The sequence below is a fragment of the Parambassis ranga genome, chromosome 8, assembly GCF_900634625.1.
Source record: "Parambassis ranga chromosome 8, fParRan2.1, whole genome shotgun sequence".
NCBI lineage: Eukaryota > Metazoa > Chordata > Actinopteri > Ambassidae > Parambassis > Parambassis ranga.
In genome coordinates this window covers 5,548,873-5,560,515 of record NC_041029.1, presented here as the reverse complement: position 1 = coordinate 5,560,515, position 11,643 = coordinate 5,548,873, and the positions used below count along the sequence as shown (strand labels likewise).

At 44.7% G+C, this 11,643-nt stretch overlaps 1 protein-coding gene across 1 annotated transcript; it reads right to left on the bottom strand.

Annotated features, from left to right (window-relative positions):
- Nucleotides 1-258: 258 nt before the first annotated feature.
- On the bottom strand, nt 259-10,193 carry gpr139 (G protein-coupled receptor 139). Its single transcript, XM_028412577.1, has 2 exons — nt 10,037-10,193; nt 259-1,238 (listed from the first exon to the last, which is right to left on the bottom strand). Exons 1-2 carry the CDS (start codon nt 10,182-10,184, stop codon nt 259-261), a joined length of 1,128 nt encoding a protein of 375 aa, XP_028268378.1. The 5' UTR covers nt 10,185-10,193.
- Between the last annotated feature and the right edge of the window lie 1,450 nt (nt 10,194-11,643).

Below are 11,643 nucleotides of genomic sequence, written 5' to 3'. Positions count from 1 at the left end.
TTTTTTTTTTTTTGCCACGCATCTGCGGTTTGTTTTTCCACCTCGCTAGCCAAACACTTTGTCATCACTCAAAGCTAGCTGAAAACTGTCGCCTCTGTCTGTGCTCTCCGGGCGTGTTGACATTTTCAAGCCTCAAAGAGTCCCATGCGGGCAAAGCTGGTCGCCACAGAGACAAAGCCTGAATATGTTCCCCAGAGGCTGAGAGTGTTTGGGGGGGTGGTGGGGTTGTGGTGGTGGTGGCTGCTGGTGGCTGTGGACTCAGGAGGAAATACAGATGGGCTTCCCGTTTTTGTCGTACTGGTACACCAACATCTTGATGCAGTGGGAGTTGGCTGGTGAGATCCAAGGACTGCTTGTAATGGAGAAATTGTGGCTGGCGTAGAATGGTGGCGGCTGCTTCCTACAGTGGACCAGGGCTCGCAGCACGTTGGCCGCCATGCCTCGGAAACGCTTGCTGATGAAGCAGTAGAGGAAGAAGTTGACGCCAGTGTTGAGCAATGCCAGCATGTTTGCCAGATCCGTGAGCATGTGGAGCAGACGACCAGAGCTTTGTGAGGCTGGAGGAGGTGAGTAGAAGTGGTAGAGGATCATGAGGGTACGTGGAGCCCACAGAACGGCAAAAATGGAGGTTATGGCGAGGAGAATGGCGGTGGTCTTGCCAGTAGAGTAACCTCGCAGGCGGAAACAGCTGCGGCGTCTACGCAGCTTATGGACAATGACAGCGTTGAGGGAGAAGAAGACGGTGCAGGGGAGGAGGTAGACGGTGGCGCAGTGGGCCCACACCAGAACATGATGGACCACAGTTCTTCTCTCGCCTCCTCCTCCGCCACCACTGCCCATCCCTGGCAGGCTGTGCCACAGCTCAGGCCACCAGTAATAGGGAGCTGCAGAGAGCAAGCACCCGATGTACACTGCAAATATCACCCGGCGTGTGCGGGCTGGGTAGGAGACCGTGTGGTAGCGGAGCGGATGGCAGACGGCAATGTAACGGTCAATGGTGAGAGGCACGGTGATCCAGATGGAGGTATGGATGGAGGAGAACTCCAGCACCTGAACTGCACTGTTTAAAGACGGTGGTAGAGGAGTCGCCAAAATAAAATCCTCCAATATGAAGTCAACAAAAACTATGAGGAGCAGAACTAAGATGTCGGCAGCTGCCAGAGCCAGGAGATAGTTGTAGGAGGACTTCTGACGACGCAGCACCAGCTGGGACAGGATAACCACTGTCAGGATATTAGCTAGGAGGAGGAGGAGGAGGAGGAAGGAAGCAGGATGGTGATTGAAAGTAGTAGAGAAAGGAAATGGGGATGTGATGGGGAGTATGATGAGAGTGGAAAAAGGAATGAGGCACAGGTTAGGGCAGGGAGGGAAACAGAGAAATTGAGTGTTAGTGGGCAGGTAATTGAAAAAAGCTAACAATCATCCAGCCAGCAAGCAACAAGACAGAAATGCAGCTGATAGTAACAGTGATGGTGCAGGCACGTATTTGTAGTGCCGATACAAGTTCAACACAATAAACAATGAACAGAAGAAGGGATTTAAATAGTATTTCGAGCTGGACTGGGAGCAAGCTTCGGTGAACTCTTTCCCCCCTGACATTATCTGTCATTTCCAGCCTATATACAAAAAAAATACTAAATTATTTTCCAGCTGTCCTGCTCTTTAATCCTTCCCCCTGTTTGTTGCCCCCTCCCCCTTACATCTACATCCTGCTGTGTAATTCTGCAGCACCTGCCCCTGCCTTTGGCCAAAATGTTATCTCGAATAAAGAGTAAAGCCACAACAAAAACACAGCCTTGACAATCTGCTGAGTTGACTGCTGCCAGCCATCCTGCTGCCGGCAATTTAGCACCTAAAGCACAGACAAGGGCACCCCATCAGCCCCACCACGCCTTCACCTCCAAGCTCACGCTCTCTCACTGTATATTTACATTTTTGTTTTCACAGATTAATCCTGCAGGCGACATTCATTTTTTGGTAAAACCTAAATACAAACACAATAGATAATATTTCATACTGTTTGTTTTAACCATAGCATGACCTCTGTGCATTTGTAGGAGATTTCTGCCTCTCACGTGGAGCTGTACACTCATTTTCCACCCGTCAACACATCGTTGAGTTACCCCCATCATGTCAGCGAAGTTTACACTGCGAGCAAACCGAGGAGAAGAGACTGTAAACAAGGCTTTGGCTTTGACCTTAGAACATCATCACTAATGAAGCCTCTACATTCAAGATAGGTTTATATCCAATCTCCACTCAAGGGCCAATTAGATTTTTTATAGCATTTTACCACATACCACACAGAGAAGTTGGACAACTGATTGAAAAAGACTATAGCGTCCACTTTTGGAAACATTCGACTTGAAAGACCACCCTGACTGAGCTGTTAATGAAAAAGGCCACGTGAATTTATACCCACAACATAGTGAATATATCATAATCAGTCAGTACTATTAGCGTTTACAAAGGAATGCTTGGGAAGTGTACTTTATTTATAGCCACAATAACTTCACTCTCTTCTGCTGCTTTTTTCGGTCAGTTGCTCCCAGTTTTTTTGTACATTAGTGCAGATTTTTATCAACCTCCTCGCTCTTTTTCTTAATTCCAGTTTAAATTATTGCCATTTAGAGCATGTACTCAATGCACCTCCAGTTTGTCCAAAGATTCTTATTTCATGCTTTACCAGTTTAATTGTCAAACTAACAATCACCCACACAGTGTCTCTGTGTTTCACTCACCATCCCCTTACAGTCAAACCTGCTGGTGCAGCCTGAATTCCAATCAGTTTCCTCTGACATTGCACTGCAGCCTCACAGACAGACAGACATCAGCACAGTTAGCAGCCACCACTGTCCATATAGTGTGTGTCTGTGTGTGTGTGTGTTCTGTGATCCTGTCCACCTCTGCAGTAATAGATCTGGGATTGGATTAAATATGGCAGCGTGGAGTCTGGTACATCACACTTCACAGCCTCAGCCCGCCATCAACTGATTACAAATTACAAAGTAGGCTCCAGATAATGACTAAAGATGTGCTTGCAAGACTGGAGGATGAGCAGCGACAACACACACACACAGACACACACAGTAACACATGTCTGCCTCTGAACATGCACACACAAACACACTGCATCAATTCATTAGCATCCAATCTATCAATAACCATAAATGAGATGTCAAAGCTGCTTACAAGACGCAACAAACCAATATGTGTGTACACAGTCGCCAACCCCTCCCCACCACCACCACAGTCAAGACAGATTTTTCTTTCTTCTTCTTTTTTAGGTTAACCTTGGATTAGGGATGTCCTGTCACATTTACAATATAATTTGCAGCCTGAAAAGGAGCAACCATAGCATCCACGTGTGACAAATTCACTCTGAGAACTCCCTGACTGAGGTGGGCAGCCCTGTTTGTAGTTTGTTAATGAACATTAATGGAAAAAAGTGGCTTTATGGATTGATAATCTGCAGATCCTCATGTCATAAAATGCTCTTTGAAGATTGACTGACAGTAAGAATGGTCATGTCACATGACTTTGTATGCTTCCTTGTGTCAGCTCCAGGCTCTTACCTAGTTTATCCACAATGAGTGGCCTTATCAAAGTCTATTTACACGGAGGAAACGGTTCCTGCTCAGCTCTGACTTGCCTTCAAAAAGTGTTGTGATGGAGCTTTATTACAAATCCAACACAGTGGATGTCACCTTTAACTCTCTCTATTGTACCTCTGCCTGTCAGTTCTCCCTCTCCCTCTCTCTCTCCCCCTCTCTCTCTCTCTCTGCACATGCTGCTGAACAGAAAGCACTGACATAAAATGGAAACAGTGAGCTGTTGACTGTCACCGGCCGTGTATTATTCGTTTTGGGCTCCCCAGTGAGGCAGAGCCCTCTACAGACAAACAAAAGGGATCCGTTGCAAGCTTGACATTTCCATTTAGCTCCAGCCACCCTGCTCTGGGTTGCCCATTCATTTCAATTGACTCCTGGTCTTTGCGTTGTCTCTGGAGTGGGATAGATCTGCTTGGCATTCAGTGGGTATGAGGTGCCACATCCAGGGGCTCATCTCATGGAAGGGGGAAGCCGCAGTGCACAGAAACACACAAGTCATGAACACACAGAACAGAGACACACACAAAAAAGCTGCATGCAAAATGTAACCATCTTATCCAATCTCCAGCAGAGATGGGATTAGAATAACCTGTCAGACAGATAACAGGCTGCAGGTGTGTTTGTCTGTCTTACTACATTTGCTTGTGGTTTGTGTCTGCATTGGTGACCCCCTTTGTCTATGTGTGTGGGAGTGCTTTTGTGTCTCTGCTCCCCCCGCTGCTCCTCTAATATAACGAGGGACAGGGCCATTGACGTTGTTTAGCGGGAAAAGGGAAGGCACAGCGTGCTCCCTGAGGTGTGTAACAAGGCTGACTCATCCCACCAATAAAGGGATGTGTTCAGACAGCCAGTTGACGAATGACAGCGCAGTTTAACTCCTCAGAACCGGAGGTAAAACACAAAATACTGCCAAGTCCTTGTAGACATGTCATTAGGCTTCCTCAAGGGTTCCATACAGCATGAAAATACAAATGATTCTAAAAGGGAGATTAGAATAAAATCCAGCATTGCAATTAAGTTTTTTTTTTCCAAGATGAAATTGAAGTTGAAGTTGACAGCTTATCTGGACGCTATAATAGGAAAGAAGAGGGGATTTGAGAGAATACAGTGAAGGAAAGCACAGTGTGAGGAAGGTCAGAGAGTTAAGAAGAGAGCAGGTGATTGAGAGCGAATGGAGGATTAGAAATAAAGACAGACAGAGAGGTATAGACGAGAGGAGGTGGGAGGAAAAGAGAGAAACAGAGAGGGGGGTGAATATCAAAGCTTGCTTCAAAGGTCACAGGCACTTTGTTCTTGATGACAACCGTTTCCCTTTGTCTCTTCCAAGTGTCAGACTGGACATGAAGCAGAGCGATTCCTTAATTCCTTTGTACAGAAACCAGGCCCACTACTGAGTCAGAAAAACTATATGATTTACTGACAGCTTACATTAAAGATATTTTGTATTGAGTATTGAATCCACAACACATCCCCTCACACACACACACACATATATATAGCAATCGGTCATCTGTCAGGGACAGCAGAGGCTAGAAATGCTGTAACATTTGTGTTTTTGGACCCTTTTCATCCAGCCTGTCGTTACCGGAAAAACATATTATGCAGCTGATATTTAGTCTTTGGAAATGACCACTGTGTACACAGCTACCGCCTGCATGTCATATCTGTTGTTTTGGGAGAGACTCATTAAACTTGGTTGCTGTAAATGGTGGCAGCATAAAGGAACATAAATGTGTTAGTGAGCATGTGTCGCCTTTATCAGGAAAACCAGCGCTCCCACTGCTTGAACTTCCAGATCAGGACTTGCAGGGCTGGTTTTATGAGATGGATCAACACTGATTATTAAACTCCTTTTTGTCCTTTCACAGCACCTTTTACAGAGCAAAACAACAAGCCTCTGACTGGCAGAAGTCATCTTCATACGTCAACCACTGCTGTTGTTTTCCTGTTGAGGAGCTTGTAGAGCTTGGACGTAAATGAAAGCAGGTTTTAACATGAGTATAAGCCTAATGTGTGAACTGAGAGTTAATAGGAAATTGTGGAAGAATCTCAAAGGAGAAAAAAAATCAATAACAGAGCAAGAGTAGGAAAAAGAGAGGGAGATTTATTAAAACAGGATATTTAAGTTTAATGGGCATATTAAGAGACGAGGAGGCCCTCTGTGCTGCTAATGATATTGATGCAACTGCGGCGCTCTGCTGCCTGCTCGCCTCAAAAGTCAAGGTTTGGACTCAGATGAATGTCTTTGCCACCAAGGCTAAAAACTGCCAGCAGTGATGAGGTGCACTGCATGACAAAGCCTGCTTATCCTGTTTAAAGGCTTCGTAAACAATGCTAATGATTATAGTGTGCCCTTGGCTGTTCTTCATACATTTTTTTTTAAATAAATTTTAGCTCTGGAAAAAAACAATAAAGGTAGAAGATAAATGAGACAGATAAGAAAAAACAGATGAATAAGAAAAGGAAATCTAATATAGAACAAAGCAGGAAAGAGCAGTAATTAAATGGAGGAAGAGGAAAATAAAACATTAAAATGTAAAATGTCGAGATCAAAGCACTAATTATCCTCAGATTGATAGATTCTAGCCCTCCAAAGAATACCAAACAAGTTACAGAGATTTGATTTGCTGTGTTTTCAGCAGCAGTGACAGTGTTCTGTTGTCAGCTGGTCAAACAAAGTCAGCTCTGTCACAGCACATCTCTGATTTATTGCCTCATTCAACACCTCCCCTTGCCTCCTGCCTCCTCTGTCCTCCCGCGCTCTCTCTGGCCTGTCTCCCCCATGACAAGCTGCCATGCTTACCCTTCCCCCCCCCCCCCCTCTCTCTCTCCCTTTTCCAAAACTGCAGACTGGAGACAAACCAGGGCGACCCCAAAGCTTCAGCACAACCTTCACATTTCATCCAGCTTACACCCCTGAAGCTCAAACTCCAGTTTTAGCGTGAAAGCATCTATTAACAGGCCCCCTTCCTACCACCGCTGCCCTGACACTGGTGCAGATTGACAGATCGATAGTTCAAACTGAAAATCGATGGGCCCCATCTCTTCATTAAGTAGCGGCTGACACCTGGGCTACACTGCGACGTGGTAAAGGGTTGTTAATGCAGAACATTCCCGACCTTTTCCCCTTGGATGGGTGGATAAGTGGGAGTGGGTGGAGATGTTTTGCATCTGCACAGTTGACTGCAGAACAATCGCTCAAACTGTGAGATGCTTCGAGGAAACACACGTTTGTGTGCGCAGGTGTGCATGCTAAGGACACACATCTGATGACTTAACCTGTCACATATACCAACAGTTGGTCGGACATCTCTTGGTGTGTAGAATACTGGTAGTGTATCGTTACATTTCCCAACTTTATCTGAAAGTAGGAATGATAAAGCCGCAAAAGTCGGAGTAAGGGTAATGAGTGGGGCATGGAGGACAGGACACAGTGGACTTTCACTCAGGGGTCTGAGGTTTGAGTCCTCTGACAATGTGGACTGTTTTGTTTTCCCTTACTGTGAACCATAGTTTGTGCCTATGCTTAGTTTTAAATCAACATATTACAAAAAACCCGCTCCTGTTGTGGGTCGTCATTTTCAGCTACACCCCTGCAACCAGACCACAGATCGTTCTGGACAATTAGAATGTCTTTTTTCTAGCAAAGATGGCAAAAAACAGAAAAGAAAATAATTAACCGACATGCTAACTGCTACTTTCTAGCTTCTATTAGTCACTTTTAGAATGTAACGCACGCCTGTGTCTAATAGAAGAGGATCCCTGCTCCTCTTAATTATGACACAGATAACATCTCATAATGTTCTTTCTGATTACTTTAACATAGTGTGTTCCTGTTCACCTGGAGTCTGTGCGGAGGCGGCGTTCCACACAGTACATGCACTGATCAGTGTTTACAGCGATGTTAAATCTGTGCACATACACATTTCCGTCTTTTCACAGTCTGGCTAATTTCCTTCTACATCTGATTCTATTTATATTGTTTTATTTTTCACTGATACAGGCAGAAACGGACCTCTTCAAACGAAGTGTTTTTACAGCACATGCACAGTGGTACACACTCCAGTGACTTGGTGTACTTTTCATAGCCCAGCATAATGTATTTTTTTTACTATTATTAATTTGGTACAATGCTTAGCAGCCTGATTAAATCAACTTTGCAGTGTTAATAATTGAATGCAATTACATTTGAGCTGTTTGGTGGTGTCGCTCCTTGCAGCATAATCTTGGAGACATTTTATTAACAGATTGTGCATTTCTTGAGCTTTTGTTTGACAATATTGAGTTTTGTTCACTCAATACCATCGTCATAAACCTATCGTGTAGGGAAGGGTTTCAACACAAACACATTCATGCAGCGTTCATCTTCCCACTTCACACTCAGTGATGGTGATACTGTACAAAAAGCAGGTCCACCTCTGAAATAATGCATGTCAAGGAACCAGCCCAGTGCTGTTTGTGATGCCCGCGTACGTCTGTTCTGTCTCGACCAGTGTGTTGTAGTGAGTAGAGAGGAAAAGAGAGAGAGAGAGAGAGAGTGTTAGCGATTAATTAAAAATGTGGCAATTCGTTTCAGCTCTGTCGTCTGTAGCACCCCCACTCAGGGCTCAGAGGTGCTACTTCGCTGGCTCGGTTGTTATTAATCTCTCTCTCTCTATTAGAGCTCTGATCCCTCTCTCTCTCTCTCTTAACTCCACTTGTTCTCTTCTTCTTCTTTTGGGTGTCCTTGTTGTCTTTCTTTTCAGCCTGCCACAGGCAGTTTTGAAGTTCTTCAGGTCACACGGTAATCTCTTCCTGACTTGCGTAATCCCTTTCCTCATCACCTCCTCTCATCATGCGTCCCCCACTCTAATGTACGTTCTTGATGTGACCCTTCTGATCTGCAGCATTACAGGTCAAAGAGAGCCCGCAGGGAAGGTACGGGTGCGACTGTGCCTCACATTGCTGTTAACTAATGACTCACTAGCTGAAAATCAAAATCAAAACCTCTGGAGTGTTTGATATGTGTGGGTCTGTGGGTCAGGCTACTACTACTCACACATGCTGCACTCATGAAACATTCATGATTCAGCTGGAGTGGAACAAGCTGTGTCATAATGATTGAATAAGTCGAACTCGCCGCTGCAAAGTATCAGCCTCGCTGCACTCGACTCTGCCATTAACTCAGACAGCTATTGTAAGATTGCCTCACGCTCTGAGGTCACCGTCACTCCGTGATTAAACAAAAAGAAACGGCCACAATCACATTTGTAAAGACGACTCAGCGGCAGGATCGAATAAAACTCAAGGAAAAACAATGACGGAGTGCAAAAACCCCGTGCTGCCATCCAGGAGAAATAATTAGAAATGAGAGATTTGATCAGGGAGAAAGACTTTTACTTTTTACAAGACAACAAATCTCTGGAGCGACTGCAGTGCTGGCACACAAAAGCTCTTCCCCTTTGCATTGCAGATTTGTTTTGAACCAGAACAGCTTAGGTTGTAGATAAGACTAATTCTCAATCTTTATCAAGGAGAAAGGGGGTTCAGAAGGAGCTTAAGAAGATTTAAGGATCAGGGCAAATAAGACATTAAAAGTTACTTCCTGTATACACAAACATTTGTGCAATCACATTATATGTTGCATCTGTATTTGGTCCAGTGGGCCTTTAGCATCTGAACCCCAATCACTGATTTGGCATCAGCACTTTTCCTCTTTCATTTGACCTCCAGGTTTTCTGTCTGCATCTCTGTCTGTTTTACCCACACACACACACAAAGACACACACACCTCACTTTGCTTCCCTGTGTGAGACCAGGTCAGTGCTCATAGATCACACAGTGGGATGGAGGCAGTAAATGGGTCTGGCAGTGACTGTGAGTGGACGAATTATTCATCGGTTAAGACACAAGGAGGAAGCGCCATTAATTCAGGTCATCAAGAGGAGCCACATAACACACACTTGCCCCAGAGGTCAAGTAAGAATCATTACTCACACAATTTGTCATGCAAACACATTCGCTCAGAATACAAAGTGATTAATTAAAAACAATTTGGATACCGAAGCTTTTTGCAACATTTCATCGAGTCGTTGGGTGGAAAATGCACAGGGAGTAAAGTTGCAGTTTCTCCTTCATGTTGTGCTTATATGTTTGCAAAAAAAGGGAAAGGTGTATGAGAAGAGCTACAAAAATACATCCAAAGCACGCATACATGCACAAGTGACAGCCACAAGGTCAGAACCACAGATCAACAGTGTGTGACACTCAGGAGCATCTGTGCACGACACGCTCACTCACTCCTACAGACACACAACAAATCAAGATGCAAAGCGGAACTCCTGCAAACCCACAGATGCAGACTGTAATAAAAAAAATGTCAGCTAATTAACACAGAATGAGACGTGCACATGCTTAAACACACGCTCATGTGCAACATCTCTTACCAGGCAGGCCAAGACAGAGCAGGACACTGTAGTAGATGACAGGCAGTGGTCCGAGAGGGCATCCCTCGACACCTTCAGAGGGATTCTGCCCTGCGCTCCAAGTGCTCCCGTTTGGGGAAAAAACAGGGAAGATGTGGCTGTGCTCCATGGCCTCTTCCTTGTCCTCTTCCTCAGCTGAGCTCAGTGTCAAGAAGCCCCTGGCTGCACGATCAAACCGCCTGGTAGCCGGTTTTAGGAAAGAGGGTGCTCTGTCCTTGGGTGCCAATCAGCATGAGAGTGTGTACGTATGCATTTGCGCAAGACAGCAAGGTTGAGTGTGTGAAAAAGAGGGAAGAAATGGGAGAGATGGAGGAAAGAAAAAAGACAGACACACCAGACGAGGGGGAGAGACGGAGAGATGATATGTGTTAGTAGGTGACAGAAAAGGAAGGTGGCGAGAGGAGCTGAGAGGGAGGCGTGAAGAGGTGAGTGTGAAGGTAGAAGTGGAGAGGGGAGGATGCTGCCTGAGTGTGTGAGCGAGCGGGAATGAGAGTGAGTCGAGAGTGCAGCGGGAAGAGGAGGTGGAGAGAGGGGAAGAGCGGGAGGGAGGGAGATGGAGAGAAGGGGCAGAGAGGGAGAGGCAGCAGGTGAGAGGCTGAGGGGAGGTGGAAGGATACTTAAAGAAGGAAAGAGGAACAAGAGAACACTGAGACAATAACACCGCTCAGGATACAGATGCGGCAGATGGGAACAGGTAAACAGAGGGTTAAGTCAACTGTGGAAAAGGACAGGACGTTGTCTGCCCTTGTGTGTGTGTTTTTTCTTCTGTCAGTGTGTCCCTGCATTTTTAATCATTAGATGGTCGGTCAACCTTTGAAATGCTGTGAAACATGTATGAGAGAATTTGCATATAATGAATGTGATGTATGGTATAATTACACGTGACTGTGTTGGTGAATGTGTTTGGTGTGATGGGGTTTGAGATTGGCTGCTCAATCTAATTTGCCATGCAGTGTGAACAGTCTCTGTCTCCAGCTAAAATGTGCTAATGAACTCCATGGTGACACTGAAAAACACACTCAGTTGGTTTGTAGTGGATAGAAGGGGCTGCAGCAGCCAGTTATTTACTTATTCATCTGTCTTTTCAAATGATTCTAGTGTTAATATGTTATGAAAACAATTTCAACTCAGTAGAGCATAGTTTCATACATACAATCCTCATATTGTGAGTCAATATACAGACTGTCGTAAATTGTATTTACTGTATTTATACCTACAGCGACTGAGAAGGACCACGAGTGCCAAAAATCCACAATCTGAATGCAAGATGCTGCAACACAAACGCAAAAATCTGACATTAGCCGCACAGCGTATGTAAATGAAACTAGTGTATATTTACACTTAGATTCGCTAATGTTAGCTTTAAACTACCTTAAACTATTATGTTAGCTTCATAATAGTTTAAGGTTAAATAGCACTGAGTACATAACTATCAAAACATAAAGGCAATTTTCAGCATTGTTTGAGGTGAACAAATAATAATTACTAGTAAGCTAGTAAACACGGTTGTGGAATCCACCAGCTGCATCATTGTCAATCGTGACTTCTTCTTCCATTCTTTTCCAATC